We start from the raw sequence: 18,471 nt of genomic DNA on the forward strand, positions 1-18,471 counted from the left end.
CTTTTCTTGGCTGCTCCATGCTTACAGCCCTTTGCTGATGAGCTCTGAGACCCAAAGCTATCGTGACAGATGAGTGAGGAAAGGGGGCTACCCGAGAGAAAGTGTGCAGTTGAAGCCTGCCAAGGGCCACTGCCTGAATTACCTCCTTTTTTTAGTAGCCATTCTCTTAATCTGTCCTCTGTGTGGTCAGCTTGAAATGGAACCTTTCTATTTTTACCACAACCCTGAGCAGGCAAGAGAATCTATTGATATTTAAACTAGAGAGGACACAGAGCATTTCAGAAAATGTAAACACTTAGAAAACCAAGGATAATCTACCATATTGCTAGGTTCTGATATGTTTTTAAATGAGTGTTATGTATCATTCTGCTTGAGTTCCTTAAATTCAGGAAGTTTTTGCAAAGGTGGACCAGTTTTATATTCTAGAAGTATGAAATGTTAGTGGAGCAAAAAAAAAAAAAAATCAATCCCAAACATATTTGTTTGAAATGGCTTATGTAAAAGAGATTTTAAAGCATCTATTTTCCGTATGTACTCTGAATATTTTTTAAAACATTATTTCTAGGGGTCACATGTTAGATGGTGCACTCAGAAATTGGAAACAAGGCTTGTGGCAGGGAAGGGGAAAATGACGAGAACTGTCAGTGAATGCATTTTCAATGAAATACAAGTATAGTGGTCATAGATCAAAACCCAGCTATCAAACACAGTTTTCTCAAGATTCACCCACAGCCTAATTGTCTTGTTTAAAAAGATCCATGATCAATTTGATTGTTTTAGGCATCAGCTGTGTCTCTGAACAACCCATCTGATATTGCCTTCCTCAAACTGTCACATTCCATCAGTGGACTAACTTTATTTTCTCTTCTATCAGCCATGCCTCAGCCTTTATCTTGAGCAGATGCTCATTCTGAGCACACTGGTCCAGCACTCCTGCCAGTTTCAGTGACAGCAGAAATCTCTTCTGCCATCTAGTTCTGTTGGATCTGTTACCCAGTTTCCCTAGTCACTCCTGAAAATCAGGTTCTTATATGAACATGAAAATTCAGGGCCAGGTGAACACTGTTGTCTTCGAGCATCTCATGAGTTTTGGATAGATTGATTAGTTGCTGATTCAAATGCATGCAAAAGGAAAAAGCAAATTTCTAATATCTGACTCACTTTATTTCCTTCATGGCCAGTCCTCTTGGCTCCCTGTGCACCTGCTCATTATTTCTGGATGTTTGGAAAATAATATCAGCATGTTCTCATTCACTAGGCCCTGGTTATTTAGCCTGTGAGTCCCTCATATCCTTGATTCTCCTCTTCCTTCCTCTCACTGTCTTCCTCACTCATAGTTCCCTCATTAGAATACTTCATAGTCTTTATGCTTCTTAAAGGCAGGAACTACATCTTATTTTTATCTTTTTCATGGGCTGAAGAGTGGCCCCCCCCAAAAAAAAGATAAGTCAACATGCTATCCCCAGAACGTGGGAATGTTACTTCATTTAAAAAAAAAGGCCTCTGCAGATATAATGAGGATCTTGAGATGTGATCATCCTGGATGATCCAGGTGGGCTCTATATCGAGTGACAGGTGTCCTTATTAGAGGCAAACAGAGAAGACAGATGCAGAAGGCAATGTGAAGATGGAGGCATCGTTTGGAGTGTTGTGGCTACAAGCCAAGGAAGCTGGCAACCACCAGAAGCTAGCAGAGGCATGGAACAGATCCTCCTCTAGAGCTTGTGAGAGGATGGGGCCCTGCCAATACTTTGATTTTGGACTTCTGGCTACCAGTATTACGAGAGAATAAACTTCCGTGTGTTTTTTAAGCCACTCAGTTTGTGGTAAGTTGTTACTCAGCTATGGGAAGCTAATGTATTCTTTCTATCTATGGCACCTGGCACAAAACCTGACAGGTAGGTAGATTCTAGTAAATTTTTCTTCATTAATAAATGATTTGTGTCTCAAAGGCTTACATGGAGAAACAGTACAGTATTGATAAGAACAGGCCAGTTTTAGGTTATCCACATTTTCCCTGTTTGCTCTTTAGCTTAGTAAAATATTAAAGTTTAGTGACAAGCCTGTGTGCCTAAGCATTGTTTCTGTGACTTTGGAAAAACATTGGAAATAATATAGCCTGCATTTTTATTGCCCTACTCAGCTATGAATGGTGAGAGTGATTTTTTTGATAAAATGACAGGATGCTTTCACAGTCATCTTCCTACTAATTAAGCTTGTTTTTAGAAATAAGAGCCATTGAACTTTCTCTGGCATTCAGAACGTAGGAACTCCTTATTCCTGCCTCAGAGCCCTGTCTGGGCAAATTCTGGGCTGCTGGACAGATATAGCTTAAAGAAACCAATATGTATATTGTCATCTGGCCACTGAAATGGCCTGACATTTTCGGTGTCATCAGTCAATTTCTAATCATTGTGATCATGAAGAAGTCCAGATCTGCTCACAGCTCTCTAGGATAACAGTTTGTGTCCAAAGTATGTATAGCCCTGCCCGGGTGGCCCTGTTGGCTGGATCGTTGTCCTGAACACCAAAAGGTCACAGATTTGACTCCACATTGGGGCCCATATGGGAGGCAACAGATTGATGTTTCTCTCTCACATTGATGCTTCTCTCTCTTTTTTTCTATCTCCCCCTTTCCTTCCCTCTCTCTTTAAAATCAATAAACATATCTTTGGGCAAGAATTTTTTTTAAAGTATGTATAGCTGTGAAGAAAATCACAATTAGATAGTTTTTTCCAACATTAAAAGTAGAAATGGTCTGAAGTCAACATATTCAAGTTATCTGAAGTGATTCAAAAAGAACAAATCATTATCCACCATGCTGGAAAACCTTGATGGTTTTATTCTTAATAGCTTTACATTAATACAGATGCTTTTTATTTTGTGCTGAGAAAAACAATCTGTTACACATAATGTAACTTTAATATACAACATAGAAACTCATTCTAAATTAGTTACAACAAGAACCTACAAAAACTTTATAGGAAAAAAAGTTACCTAATATTGCCACCATATTTTTTAGTAGACAGACCCTGTCAGACCTTGTCACCAATGCTCAGCTCTGTAAACAATGGTTCTTTCAATGTTCTGGGGAATCGTTAATAATAGGAGCACTAAAATCAGCCTAAAAAGTTCTAGCACATCACTATATACTGTACAATCCTCAAAAATAATTTATTGTACTATTTCTAAAAAAAGGTACTAGGGTTGTTCTTTTGCTCTGTTTCCATATTCCGGAGCTGCACGTGAGCACTTTTGTCTAACAGTCTAAAAACACGAGAACTGAACCGCAATTCACAATCACAGAGAGGAGGTGGTGGAGTCGAGGACTTCCCGCCCATTGCACACTGTTGGGACGTATGCACCTGCAGCGGCTGGAAAATAAAGCAACACAGAGAATTCAGTGTCAGACAAGTGGGCAACGTAGGTAATGGCATAGCTAATACCAGACACCTGTTAAAACTAAGTTGAAAACTCATTTTAACTTGGCTTTGGAAAATGCTAAATGATATAACACAGTACTAGATCAACTTTCTAAATACGTTCTGCTCCAAATTAAAATGCATCCTGGCACATACCTCCACTGATATCGTACCTCTTAAAGAGAGTTGATAAGCATAATCATTGTTGAAAGGAGTCACTTGTGGGTTTAAAATGAACTCTGGTAATATGTAAACTGGTTAAAATACAATGTGCAAAATTGAAAGCTCACTACAATTAAAGTTGTTAAATTAATTACTATTTTCAATACGTTCATTAATTTTGTTCTCTCTGGGCAGGGGTGCCTTTTACATAGTCCCATGAGTCATCTGTGAACTCCACTGCCTTAGAGAAAGGTTTGATACATTCTCGTTATTCAAGTGTGACATTCAGTGGAGATAACCTCAGCGAAAACCCTAGCAAGGGCTGATGAACTAACTTCAATTTCATAATAGTTCTCAGAAAGGAAGATATTCCAAAAGGATGATGTGCTTGTTAATGACAATAGTGCCAACAGTGTGAGTATAATATGTATATTTTTTCTCTCTACAGCACTTCATTTTCCCAGATACCATGCGTAGCTCTTGCCGTTTTGGAGGTTTTGTTTTTATAAAAAATCTAGGTATAGCTAAATTATATCTATTTTACCCTTAATGCTTTTTTCCCCCCCTGAATGAGAACAACAGCAAGGAGCCCATTCTCCCTGGGATGAAACTATGCAGTCAAAAGAATCAGAGATAATTCTACATTACCTTTTAGAGCTGTGTATGTTCCATCCCTTGGTATGTCCGTATGGACATGCTCTGCCCAGAAGGAGCTGATCTTCTTGGCTACCTGACCGCAGGGCAGGTCGAACTGACCCGTCAGCTGTCCCATTCCTTAAGGGTATACCTCTCGGTGAATAATCAGACAAACTAATTTCATGCTAAAGTGTTCATGTTGATAGTGGAAATATTCTTGCTCCATAAAATTGCATTTTTCACAAGAATTTCTTTAGACATGAAGGAGAAACCGATGATGAAGTTTGAGATTACGTGACATTCAGTGGAGCAGCATTCACCAACTGGGGGCACTGAAGCCTTTCAGTGGGCTCACCGCCAGGGAAGCTACTGCCTCTCAATTTTCCAGTGGTTGTTTGGCTAGGTATGTGAGGAAATCTATAAAGTCAAGAGAGTGGCTGCCTGAGGTCACAGCGGGGTCATGCGACATGCTAACTCTTTTGGAGATGTTTTTCCTTTTATCATTTTTAGGATGAGCTTCAATGTTCTTTATAATAGGAGCCCACTTAAAAGCGTATCTTTGGGGGTGGGATGGCATAATGTGTATTTCCTGAAGCTTCTACAATGAAGACGTTTTAACACAATGTATGCCAGATAAATACTTGATGGAGAGTGATAGTGAAAATAATTTCAACTCTTAGGGCTTTATCTCATTCTTTGCAAGGTTTCTTCATGCACTCTAATGCATGCTTCATCAAAGTTAGATCAGGCAAGTGAAAGAATGAGGGGAAGTGAAGTTCACACCTCCCTTCACTGGAAACTTACGAGAGCACTTCAGCTATTTAATGTGTTCTTTCTGCAGTGACTTTGTATCCAACTGGTCTACTCAACATCTCCATGTGGATGTTTAATAGATATTTCAAAATCAAGTGGCCGGAGCATTAATCCTTGATTCCCTAACCTTTCCCTGTTTAGTTTTCTTTTCCTCAGTGAATAGTCTCACCATCTAGCCTGTTACCCAAACCAAAAGTCTAACGCTTATGCCCCCTTTCCTCTTTTCCCCTCCTCCCGTGCCAAACCTGTCCCCTGGTCCCATCATCTCTGTGTCCACATCCAGCTACTTCTAGCTCTGCACCCACCACCCTGGGCCAATCCAACGTTATCTTGCTCTCGGTGACTGTACTAGCTGCACCCCTGGTATTTCTGTTTCCACTCAGCTTCCCTGCAATACATTCTCTGTATAGCAGTGAGAGTGTTTCTAAATAAGTTATTTAAAAATAACTGCATGCCTCCCATGGCTTCCCTTTGTGCTCTCCTTCCTCGGGTTGATGAATCCCAGGGTGATTCAGACCATGCCTCTCTTTCTGTCTTCGCCTATTTCCACACCTCCCCCACCCCCACTTTTTTTTTCTTTCCGCTTTTGTCCTCAAACACAGCATATCTATTTCTCAACTTCAGGCCTTTGCAGTAGCTGTTGCCTCTGCCCAGAATGTTTTTCCTTCTCTTAATTACCTGTCTGGCTCTTTCTTGTCATCCATATCTGAAATGTCACCTCCTGGAAAAAGGCTGTCATCAGGCTACCTAATCTAAAGTAGCCAACTAGTTACTCTGTCACATTACCCAATTTTAAAACTGATTTTTTTTTCCTTGCCTTTTTTTTTTTTTGGTTAGTGTCTTATGTCTTATACTTTTGACTATAAAATATGCAGGGGGCTCTGTTTGTCTTTTTCTTTATTTTATCATTATTGTTGGTCACAGAATAGACTGTCTATAAATATTTTCCAAATGACTGTATAAATGGTTGCATTTCAAAGAAGGTGGGGACCAACGGAAGTCTCAAGAAGGAAATAGTCTTTTAAACTGAAGGAATGGCCAGCGGCTGTGAGGCCCGTGGGCAGACCTGTCTGGGGACAGGTAAGCCTTTCTGCTTCTTAAGCCACATCATGGCATTGACCATCAACCACCCTTGCTGTGAGCATCCTCTTGCAGGCGTGCTGCCTTTGACATTTTGACTAATCTCTTCATCTTTTCCAGGATCAAGTTTTATTACTTCTGTGTGGGTTTTTCATTTTCAGAGACTGAAGAATGATGCGTTGTGGGCGCAGGTGTAGGAGAACTAGGGACTGCTATGCTATATGGGCCTCTCTGTCTACCTTGGACTAGTCTAATACCCTCTCTAACTGCATTTTTATAGATTGTACCTGAAACCTCTGTGCTGTTCCCTATACTATTGTGGAACTTGATGCACTGCTGTTCATAAGTGTGCTCTTGGGATTTGCTTGCTCATTGCATTCTACTATCTTAGAATTGGGTGTATTTTGACTAGGTAAGTAAGAGGTACAGGGACTGCAGACATAGTTGCACAGGAAATTGTCAAGTTATAGTTTCTAATAAGCTACTAGACATCCCATGGACATCATTATGGGAGTTCACAAAATAACTTTGAATAATTTACCTGCTCCATAGGGACATTAAAGGGAACACCCTACGTTAGAATTTCTAAACTCTGAGAGGAAGACAGTATAAATTCAAGGTCTTTTTACAAGTAATAACAGCAAAAACACCCCCAAGACTCTCTGCAATTGTTTCGTCCCTGAGAACTTTTTAGTGTATTGAAGGGAACTGTAGCTTACATTTTCCTGCTCCTCTTTTATTATTTCATCTGTAGCTTTTGCCAGTGCATTTTATTTTATTATGTAAAAAAATTCTTTTTTTTTGTCCATGATGCTGAATATAGTAGAGGAAATTACTGTTTTATGAGTTTAGTATCTCAATTACTTTGCCTTTCATAAATATTTCACATACATCTCCCATATTAAGCCATTTGTTATTCCCCAAGGTAGTAATATATGTGTAAGAGCAAAGTACTTTCATTTTCGCGTGTGTTTGTGATGAGCTTTTGCTATTATTCTAATGAAATTCTCACAAGATTTTTAAATGATGTAAGTTTAGCCCATTTTTTTAAAGTACGGTTAAGCTGATTCTATAATCATTCCTTCTGTCAGAAATAAGAGGTTGCAGGCTTATTTTTAGCTTTTCTGGGAGTAGGGGTGAGGAGGAGCTGTTAGTTACTCTAGGCTAAGGTGGTGCTTTTTGTTATTCAAAGTGAAAACTGAAGATAGCTGAAAAAGACCTAGTAAGTTTCACCATTGATCACAAAAGGGCAATTCACACCCATCCAAAAGCATATTTTTCTTCACAAACTAGGTGAAGCATTGGAGATCAATGCAGCTGAATGGCGGCTTTGTCTTGCACTGTGAAATCCATTTCTCTTCCACCAGTTATGCTTGGGCTGGCCAGGCTTTGGAGAAAATGGCCTTATTGTTTTCAGGGAACTGGCCCTCAATCAATGCTAAACATATTTATTTAATAGATTCTTATGGATGCTAAGTGTGTTAGTCAATTTAGTGGCTGAGACTTGGTTCCTGAGAATCAGTGTGTTACTATAACTGTGTAATATATCGGCCTCGGAAAAGAAGACACCAAACATTTAAACAGACATACATTCCACTTTGTTCCCATCTCTTCCATTTCCTTGTTCCCAGTGACCCCAAATAATTTCTCCCAACATGTCAACTTGTTTTGTATTTTAATGCTATGGTCATAGAATCCAGTTTCTAACAGCTGCTTGTTCCTTTGTCTTGCTGCTTCATTAGTGAACCAGTTTTCTTATTCATTGCCTTCATTTTACCTGTGCTAGTGCCCCCTGGTCCCATTCCAGAAGAAGTTCACCTGCTGATTAATTTATGTTGTCTGGGCAGATGACGACTCTACCAGCCCCTGGTTTGGTAGCCTCGCTATGTCAGAGTTTCCACAGTGGAACACAAAATCCATTGCTAACAAACGTGGGCAAGATTCTCAGGGTCATGATCTTAAACTGTTAAAAGTAGACTTATGAGAAAATCATATTCTTTACGATGTAGGAAACAAATCTACAGACCAAAATGTGGAGTTGGCAGTCAAATGGAAAGACCTCTCCATTCAGTGATTCATTTCTTGTGAGACAAGATTCAAGGAAACAGGAAATATGGCATGTACCTTTTCTATAGCCCATGCTGTGACTTAAGTTATCTTATCAACAGAAATTCCATTGGTCTTCAACTAAATCCCTCAATCCATTGTTGCCACTTCACGATGTCATGCTTTCCAATCACATTCCTTTATTCTGTCCTCCCTCTCTTAAGAAGTACAAACTTACGCTGGATATAAGTAATTTGTAGTTGAAAGGACCCAGTAATGTTTATATTATTCTACTTATTTTGCTTTTTTTCTTATCTCCTCTTAGTTGACCGACTTCTCTGGTTTCTCCTCTTTCCTATCCAAATGTGTTTTCAGGCAAGGATCAGAAACTCGCCCTGAGGCTCAAACACCTAATATGAGTTGTATATGCCACTATGTCTAGGGATCCAAGTTTGAAGCCAAAAGTGATAAAACTCTAATAAAATAATGTTAGACATTAGTTCTTCCATCTAGTGGAGCTTATCTTGTTAGCTTCACCATCAAACTACAGACAGCATCTGAACACTTTCTTAGCTTTCATTGCTGCCACCTGATTTCAGCCTCCAACATCGGGAGTATGTAACTGCTTCCTCCATGATGTCTCTGGCTGCTCTCTGTGGTATCTTCTGCCCCTACAGCTAAAAGGATAAAAATGGTGCTTTCTAAGTCAGCTCATGCCACACCTCTGATGAAACCCTTGAGTGTTTTCACAGTTATTTTAATAGGGAAGTAAATGTTCTTACAATGACCTTCAAAGTCCTGCATGGTCTACCCCCTCTCCATCCTCATCTCTTCTCACTAGCAGCCTTATTCATTTCCCTCTAGCTGCATTTACTTCTGTGATGTTCTTCCAACTTTAGACGTTGTCATCCGCTGTTCCCCCTGCCTGGAATGTCTTACCCCCAGATATGGACATGACCTCATTTTCACATTTCCTTGGCTTCTCTGCTCAGATGTCACCTTCTCAGAGAGCACTTCCCTTGCTATTCTATAAAATAAAGTAACTCGCTCAACTCCAGGTACATCTTATTTGTCTATGCCCCATGTTATTTTTTTCATTTCACTCACTTATCAACACCTGATACAATAAGTATTATTGGCTTGTCTGATGGTGTCCCCCCTCACCTAATTAGAAGTTATGCACCAGGAGTGAAGGATTTGTTTGTTTTGTTTATTACTACATCCTTAGGGCCTAGACCCAAGAGTGTCTTCAATGAATGAGTGAATTACCCATCAATTTGATCATATTTACTTGTTAAGGATCCCTCTCCTAAAGTGTCTTGAGTTTACTCCAGGTAGGGAAGACATCTTTAAAAATGTTTTTCATATAATAGGGATTTTGTGGTATAAGCACACAGGTATCTCCATTTTTGGATGTTATTCAGAGAATTTCACTTACACAAAATGAAAAAGAGTAGAAAGGAGAAATGGTGTAGCATAAATAGATACTAGACCCTTCAGTTGTTTTAAGATATTGACCATCTGAAGTTAATGTATGGGCAGTATTTGTTTATATACATAATTCCTTTTTAATTAACCTATCTGCATAGTTCTGACCATGGTACCATGTTTCCAAAGGCATTAATACATTTGCGGTTACAATTAAATGCATATGACTATAGGTATCTCTCCTACGATATCGAACTCTGGTTTAGGAAGCCCCTTTGAACTATTGAGTTTATGTTACATTCAGATATTTGGGACAGAAGGGAAACTGTACAATGTAGTTTAACTTGAGAAAGTGATACTTGCTTTTAAAGAACTAAGTGGGAGAAATTACATCTTTGATATAAACATTTAGCTGATCACCATTAACAATCTTCCTTTGTCTTTATCGAATCACGTTTTCTGAGGGGTTTTGTGGGTAGCCCCTCTGGGATACCACACCTTCCCTGTGTGCAGCCTGGGTGTAGGGGTCACTGCGGGTGTAGATGGACGTGATCTATGTTGTTGAACTCCCTGGCACGGGTTTTTGAGAGGAGTAGAAGTCTGCACCCATGCTGGCAAAACAAGATGCCATCGTGTGTGGCACTGAAGCTTTTGACTTTAAAAAAAAATCAATGAATTGCAGATGCTAAGGTTCTTCTTGTTAGAAAGGTCTCTGCTGTGAATTTTGTAACTGAGCTGAGGCAGAAAATCCAGAGAGGTTAGAGGAGCCACAGAGTGGCTTTTGTGAGTTATCTATGCCTTCACTTATCAAATTCCTTAAAGTATCTAACAGATAGGGCCCTGGTTTTCTCACCTAGAGACATGGTTATTACAATCAATGCTCCATAGCCTTTCTTCCAGCTCTATTCTCTGTGGCCACTGTTATTAAGGAAGCTGGGCTACGTTTTCTTGGGGAAAACCAACGAAATATTAGAGGTAAAGAGAAAATGATTTAAAGGTTGCAAAAGAGCAATTTTAAGACATATACAATGGAAATGTTAAAGGGAAGAAAGGAGAGGTATTAAACATCAATTCCCTAATATATGTAGGGTTACCTGTTATAGCTCTCTATTCTTCCACCCTCAATCAGGAAGGGAATGAAAGCTAATGGAGTAAGTCTCGCAGGAATGCTGTGGACATTCATTTCCACAAAGAAAATGGGCTGACATCTTTCAGATTTGGATGCTCTAGGTATAATCAGCCTGGAAGCAGATGGTTTAACTTGCTGAATACTCTGGGCTCCACCTGTGCTGGCCAGTGAGGATTTATGTTTACAACATACCTATGCCTGACTGACCGTCAGCCATTCAGCCTGTGTTGCCAAATAACTTGCTAATTTGCCTGGCCAGGGAGCACATAGTGTCACTCTGGGACTCTCTGAACTGTAAAATGCAGGCATATTATGCTGTTTTTCTGGCTGGCACTGTAGAGAAGAAATTTGGGCTTGAAAAATGGCTTGCCCCCTCCTAATTAGGGTGTCTTCAATAGCTTGGCCACCGAAAAATGTGAAGTCTGTCTTCAGGTGCTTGCTCTCTGCCACTGTAGCTCTGTGGGAAAGTACACTGGCTCTAAAAGGCTTTTTGCTTGACCTTTTTTTACTACTGATTTTTTTTTATAATGTGAAAATGCTTTGTAATAAAGAATAGTTCTATTAATTGAGCAGTTCACACACTACCACCCAGACAAGTGACTTTCTGCACCAGGTTTTGGCAGAGGAAATCCATCTCCATATGCCTATGGCTCCTTGAGGACCCAAATCTGGGCATCATTATAGCAGAAGCCTCCTGGCTGATCTCACTGGTAATGACCTACATGTATCTGAATGATCACTATGAGCAAGAGAAACACACATCCCCACAGGAGAAAGTCTGTGTACATAATAGCTCTGAAGACCATTGGGCCCACTCCATTTCTCACCTCTCTCTCCCCAGTCTAAGCTTATACAAACCCGTATTAGTGACAACAACATTCTGACCTGCGTGGGTCCTGTAAGGGTTTTAGGCATAACTTCACATGCACATCCCGCTTGTACCTTTAAAATTAATGTGGTTCTACTTACATTCACAGCATCCCTTCTTGGTTGCCTGTCTGTGGGAACCGGATCTGGGAAGCCCCTTTGCTTCTAAAGCTGAACAAAATAAAGAATGACCTCTTTTCTTTCTCATCCAGATACAAAGAATGTTTGCTTATGTGTGTGGGTGCGAGAGCAGCATTACAAGCCTGAGTTTAGGCCTTTTGGGTCTCTGAGTTATACTGCTATTGGAAGGAGCATTCCCAGTTTCAATAAATGTTTTCTGAGCGGCTAGGTGCTTCTGTGCCATAAATGCCTTCACTGGAGGGTTCTGGAGGGAGCTGAGGAAACAACGGCACAGCGATGTGGCCATTGACATCATGAAGCAAAGGATGCAATTCAAAATACCTCTTCCTCTCTGAACCCCGTTCCTGCATCCTCTTTGAGATGACCCTCTTTGAGGATAATCTCCAAGAGGCTCTCCCTGCTGCACACTGATACCAGTGGAACAAGTAGGCAGGATGGTTTAGAGCGAGGTTCTCAGAATGTCCTCCTTGGATCACCTCCATTGAACCAGCAGGGGTATCTGTTACAAACCATGTTTCTTTTGCCCCAGACTACATGAATCAGAATAGTTATGGATGGGGCCTGAGAATCTCTACTTCAAAGAGTTTTTAAAAATTTTTATTTATTTATTTTTTAGAGAGAGGGGAAGAGAGGGAGAAAGAGAAGGAGAAAAACACTGATGTGAGAGAGGAACATGGTTTGGTTGGTTGCATCTCGTATGTGCCCCAACTGGGGACCAAACCTGCAACTCAAGCACGTGCCCTGACCAGGAATGGAACTCGTGGCCTTTTGCTTTGCAGGATGATACCTAACCAACTGAGCCACACCGGTCAGGGCCAAAAAGGTTTTTATTTTTTGTACATAATATTGGGAGTTATTGGCCCATGTGTATATTTAATGGAGGAAAGTTCATGTTTCCTTTATATTTATTATTCTGACTCCCACTGTGTATGGTTAATAAGACCTAACTATAATTATTCTTTTTTTCCGCAACCTAGCAATTTCCAAGATATCTTTAATCATGTTCTTTCTTCCATGGCTGCTTCTGCGTTGGCTCACGATTTCCATCTCTTTGGAGCTGCAGCTCAGCTTTAAAAATCCAATACTGATACTCTTCCTGCCTTCAACTGCCTTAGGGGTGTTCGAGAGCCCATCTAGGCTCCTAGGTGATATGGTGTGTCCAATACTTTCTTGCCAGAGATTAACTGGGAATTAATGTGGCTGCACCTTCCAGTCTAGGTGACTTGTTGGCATTGCGTAGGATGAAGTGTGTCAAGTTGCTGTAACCCCTGGTGAGAGTGCAGCACTGATTAATTTAGGGTTCGGAGAGCGTTTCATAACAAAAAGTCGCCACAGATCCTTTGAGAGGTGGGGTCCCCTTACATCTGGGCAGGCTTGGCCATGCTCTCTACGATCCTATGTGGTGAGGCGGCCTGTTGAAGTGTCAAGCATAAGAGTGAAAGCTCTGCAGACCCTCCAGATCAATGGAGTCTCAGCTGGTACCGCAGAAGGGTGCCAGTCAAGGCCTCACAGAGCACACGAACTGCTCAGCCTCGTCTCGCCTGAATTCCTGACCCACAGAATCCTGAGAGATAATAAAAAGGTTGTTGTGATAAGCCACTAAATTTAGAGGATGTTCGTTCTTGCGAATTGATTACTATTGAGGGAGTGGGGGAGGTGGGGGTGGTATGTTTTTACCTCTGGAGGGAGTTCATCAGACAACCAGCTGTAATATTGGTAACAATAACATAATAGAATAAAATGCCCACATAATACTTGCTGTAAGAACATATGTTATGTAAAACATATGCTTAATGAATTCAGGGCAGTTTAAGGATTTTTCTTGATTTATCAAACAACATACTTCACAATATTTAGGAGGGAAATGAATATAAATTGAGCTGAATATATAATGGAGGAAACAGGCACTGAGGTATTAAACCAGTTGCTTAAATTTTCACCACAGTTGGTCAGTGTACGTTCATGCATAGAACCAGCTCTCATAGAGCATGGCTTTCATGCTCCTTTGATTGCAGTTCACAGCAATAAATGTTTTCACTAGACCCGGTACACATATGTAAACTCTGGAGCAAATGCCATGAAATACTACCTATCCTTATTACATATAATGCACTGTAAGATATTTTATTCTATTTTCTCTTATCAAATGTTGGTCAAATATACTGAATAAAGTTCATGAACCATTAATGGATTATATTCTACAGTTTGAAAAACACTGCACTAGACACTACGCTTCACAGAACTAGGAAGTCTGTCCTCTTCACCGCTGTTGTACACAGAGGAGTAGAACACTCGGGTATATAGAAGGTATCCAAGGTATTAATTAATGAATTTTATGACAATAGTCCCAATTTATTAAAATGAAAGGGTATCAATCACGACTGTATGTCCACTCTTGAATCACTTTATATCTTTTGAGTGTAACTTCTCTATTTTCTCACCTAAAAAATGGAACTTGTGACACCTAGTAGTCAGGGGATAAAATGATCCCACAAATATAAAATTATTTTGAATTAAAGATATAAAATTATAAATAAGAGATAAATGTATTTGTTACTTATGCACTTTGAAATGTCTAGAGATAGCACATAAATACTTTCCTTTGTTACTTTAATAACACTTCACTAATTTGGATTAATGAGAGAAAAATTGCTGAAAAAATGAGGTCTAAATTTAGGCTTTTTACATAAAATATTATTTAAAATTTTACTGAGTAAGCAAAACAGTTATAAAATGGGCTGGGTAAATGCCTACCTTGAAGTAGTAATTAGGGCATTAGCAGATTAGCATATTGAGTAAAGCTTAAACGGGTCCATTGTAGTGAAAACATATTGTCTTTGTGTAAATGAATATTTCTGAAATTGTGCAGAGAGACTTGGTTGAGGTAAAGTGACCTTGTTATACCTTCAGAAGTTTATTAATTCCTGTGTATGTATTAAAAAATTCCACCATTTCTAAATTACTGAGCTTTGGATGTATGAGATTTTGAACAATGTCTGTGGAAGACTCACAGACTTTGCTAAATTTTCCAATAACAACCAAGAGCTCTGAGCTATCAACAAGATTTCTTTTTTTTTAACCGGGGTAAATCTGCTGCACATGCTCGGGTAGCCTTCCCTGTGTTCTCTCTGTAAAGCTTACTAGGTACACAACCTCATGGGAATTTCCCCAGCATACACTCTGAGTGAGGTAGCATAATAGAGTAATATGATGCACGGGCTTTGAAATCAGTAAAACTGACTTTAAATTCTGGGCCTGCCATTTTTAATTTGTGTGTCTCTGGGTATTTCAAAGAATTGTGAGCTTGAAATAACATACAGTAGGCACGCACATGTATGAAGTGTTTAACACAAAGCCCAGCACATGGAAAACATTCAATAAATGGTAGGTCCTGTTAGGTGGTGTTGTTATTGTTAGTAATTCCCATTTCTTTCTTGTTTGGACTAGCTAGCTGTTATAGCTGGGCTGCTAGAAAAGAGGTTTGTTTGCTTAAGAAATAAGCAAGTTTCTCTAGGATCCAAAGAAAATCTCAAGTTTTATCATGTTCTGATACTCAACCATATGACTGCTGGAAATTTAGCGGAAAACACAGTAACGCCCCCACCCTAAAGCAGCTCTCAGCCAAGAACTGGTGAATATGGCGTATCACTGAACGTGTATCAGTCATCAGCCTTTCCTTTGTTTGCTGGAGGAAGGGCTGCCCTGTTCAATTTTATACTTTGTCAGAGAAACTGGGGCACTAATGTGATTGCTCACTCTGCGATGCTGAGCTATTTTGAAGTATCCTTTCTAATTGACTTGAGGCAAAATTGTGAAGTAGTCATTCGTCTCTGTCACTCCAGTCCTCCTTCCCCCTCCCTCGGCTCCACTCCCCATCCCCCCTCATCCTTCTGTCAGTGAATTCCTCCTACTTCATATCACAGAGAAGCTGAAAATGGCTTAAAAGGTTGTCCCCTTTCGGTACAGTTGTGCTTTAGAGGATGCTGAAGAATTAAACAAATACTTTCCTAAGGATAGTGTTTCAGATATTTGCAGGTCAGTGGGAGAGAGAATTGGGGGAGTTATCCTGGTAAACCTTCAGTTCAAAGTGCCTTCTCAGCTGGTTCTCAGCTGAAAAAACATTGTGTCATTGAAACAGAGGAAAATCTATCACAGCATTTTTCAAGGTGTGTTCCATGGGATGTTAGTTAGTTTAATGATTATTGAAAACTTTTAAGAGATTCTGCAAATAATAAAGTTATAAAGGTTTATTTGATGTAGAGATTCTCAAAACTTTTAACATGCTCAGATTAAAAGAGATGCTTTGAACTTCCAGGGGATATTTAGGATGTAGTATTTTTTTTTCATCTTATTTGATTATCTGTCTCCCTCTTTTAATTTTTCATGAAGGAACTTTAGCATTTATATGACACAGAACACACTTTACAGAGTGCAGTCTAGTCCAGTCTCTAGGACAAAGAGCAAACTGAGGCAGGGAGCAATAAAGCAATGCGCGCAAGGTTACCTATGGAACTGATTGCAGAGTCAGGACTAGAAACCAGACTCTCTGGCTCCACAACATGGTCAAAAATCCTACCTGCTCTTACAGATTCAATATCTGTCTTCCCTGCTGGATTGTATGAACTGCCAAACAGGACCTTTCACTTTTCTGCTCATCTCTATCCATAGCACTTAGCACAGTACCTGGTGCATAGTAGTTGAACCAGTACTTATTAAAATTAAATGGAGATTGTTCATGGGAATGAGCATGTGTTGTCTGTTCCTCTTTGTCTATTCCTTTCCCTCCCAGCCTGCTCCCCACTACAGTGCTATGTATGAAGGGGTCAGTGCCAAGTTCCATACTTACACTGGGAATATGTGGTCCCACTTCCGCTGACACTGAACCTGTTGAGGTGCAGTCTGTGTGTAACCACATTCTTCTGGGGTTGGAACAAGACGATGTGCACCTTGGGTGCAAACAAACAGCCCAGGACCACAAAGCCGCTTAGGCTAACGGATATGCACATGGTTGTTGTCTGCACCTATAAGAATAAGTTGCCTAGTTAAGTGGTTGTAAATTCAATCAGGAGGCAAACTAAAGAGAGCACTGAGAAAAGACCAAATAAAAACCCCCCAATCATCCACAGTTCTGTTCTTATTATAAACAAACCAATGCAATAATTATACTGAATCTTCCAAGTTTGAGGTGTTCATGGAAAATGTTGCTTAGGATTTGTAAGCAAACACTATTTATGTTGGGTGCTCCTGAATGCTTGCCAAGACTTCACATTAATTTTCATGTTTTGTTTGTTTTGTTCTTTATAATTGTATAAAGATATTTCTGCAGCCCTGGCTAGGTGGCTTAATTTGTTGGGAGCATCATCCTGTACACTACAAGGCTGTAGGTTCGATTCCTGGTCACAACACATACCAAGGTGTGGGTTCAATCCCCAGTCTGAACATGTACAGGAGGCAACTAATTGATGCTTCTCTCTCTCTCTCTCTCTCTCTCTCTCTCTCTCTCCTTTCCTCTCTGTCTGAAATCAATAAGCATATCCTTGGGTGAGGATATTTTTTTAGAAGACATTTCTGCACAATCACTGAATTCAGAATCTTAAATAGTAAAATGTCAATACTCAGTGATGAACTGACCAGATTGCTGATGGTTTCAATCAGTTTGGCTTGTTTAAGGTTTACTATATTAATAACAAATTTGAGCCTTTTATATTTTCTTAACTCTCATGCTGGGAACTCTGCCTATTAGATACTGGTTTTCCTAGTCAGTACTGGGGGACACTACCAACTTTCTTCTGGGGTACCTATTCTTTTAATTACTTCATTGGCATCTCTCTGGAATTTTGATACATCAGGTACTCCCTCTTTAATATTTCCTGCCCTCTAGGTTCTATACACCCATTCCTGATGAGAATTTTCACTTTCTTTCTCTTTGCTTCCCCTGAAGGTATACGTCAGAACTAGGTTTTATCATCTCTTCTTTTCATTCCTTTGTTCTTACTCTTCGCCTCTGATTTCATCATTTATCCTAGCTTCAGCTCTCACAGAATTTTTTGGGAAAAATACCAAATTGGGTTCTACACATTTTATCACTTTCAGTGTTGAAATATGGAAATTAATTATTTCTTCTTTAAGTTTCTACTCAGAGTAGCTATGGTAAATCCTAGAGTAATTTTAGATTTCTTTTTTTTCTCCAGACAATGTTATTACCAGATAACATAATTCCTTATAACTGAAAGTGTCCAACTTTTTTCTTTAATCAAGGAAAGCTGAAGGCTGAACAAATTAACTGGAGAAGCCTCATAACTTTAGAAAGCTTCATTCTGCTTTTGATAAAGAAAAATTCAGGTTATGCTTGTAGCATAATTCTGCAGATTCTAGGTTTTCTTTCTATCTATCTATCTATCTATCTATCTATCTATCTATCTATCTATCTCTCACCTATCCATCTATCATCTATCTATTTTTTTCCCCTCATCCTAGAACACTTTTTCATTGTTTTTAAAAAAAGAGAGAGAGAGGAAGGGAGAGAAAGGAACACTAATGCACAAGAGAAACACTGATTTGCTTTCCACATGTGCCTGGACAGGGATTGTACTCACCTCAACCAGGGATGGAATGTGCAACTTCGTTATGTACCCTGACTGGGAACTGAACCTACAACCTTTCGGTTACGGGAAGATGCTCCAACCTACTGAGCCTTAATACAGGGCTAGTTTTACTTTAAATGCTTAAAACACAATTCATTCTTAG

The 18,471-nt window shown here is 39.7% G+C and overlaps 1 protein-coding gene across 1 annotated transcript in view; it reads right to left on the minus strand.

The window, feature by feature from the left end:
- Positions 1-2,944: 2,944 nt before the first annotated feature.
- The window catches only part of GRM3 (glutamate metabotropic receptor 3), a 207,410-nt gene continuing 191,883 nt past the window's right edge, over positions 2,945-18,471 (minus strand). Inside the window, exons 5-7 of the mRNA XM_054563977.1 lie at positions 16,571-16,745; positions 11,686-11,754; positions 2,945-3,374 (exon numbers count right to left, since the gene is read on the minus strand). Of these exons, the coding sequence (XP_054419952.1) occupies positions 3,301-3,374; positions 11,686-11,754; positions 16,571-16,745 (318 nt within the window). The 3' untranslated portion in view covers positions 2,945-3,300. The remainder of the gene's footprint in view (positions 3,375-11,685; positions 11,755-16,570; positions 16,746-18,471) is intronic.

Source organism: Pteronotus mesoamericanus, unplaced genomic scaffold, assembly GCF_021234165.1.
Source record: "Pteronotus mesoamericanus isolate MK-2021 breed Mesoamerican mustached bat unplaced genomic scaffold, CSHL_Meso_final scaffold_85, whole genome shotgun sequence".
NCBI lineage: Eukaryota > Metazoa > Chordata > Mammalia > Chiroptera > Mormoopidae > Pteronotus > Pteronotus mesoamericanus.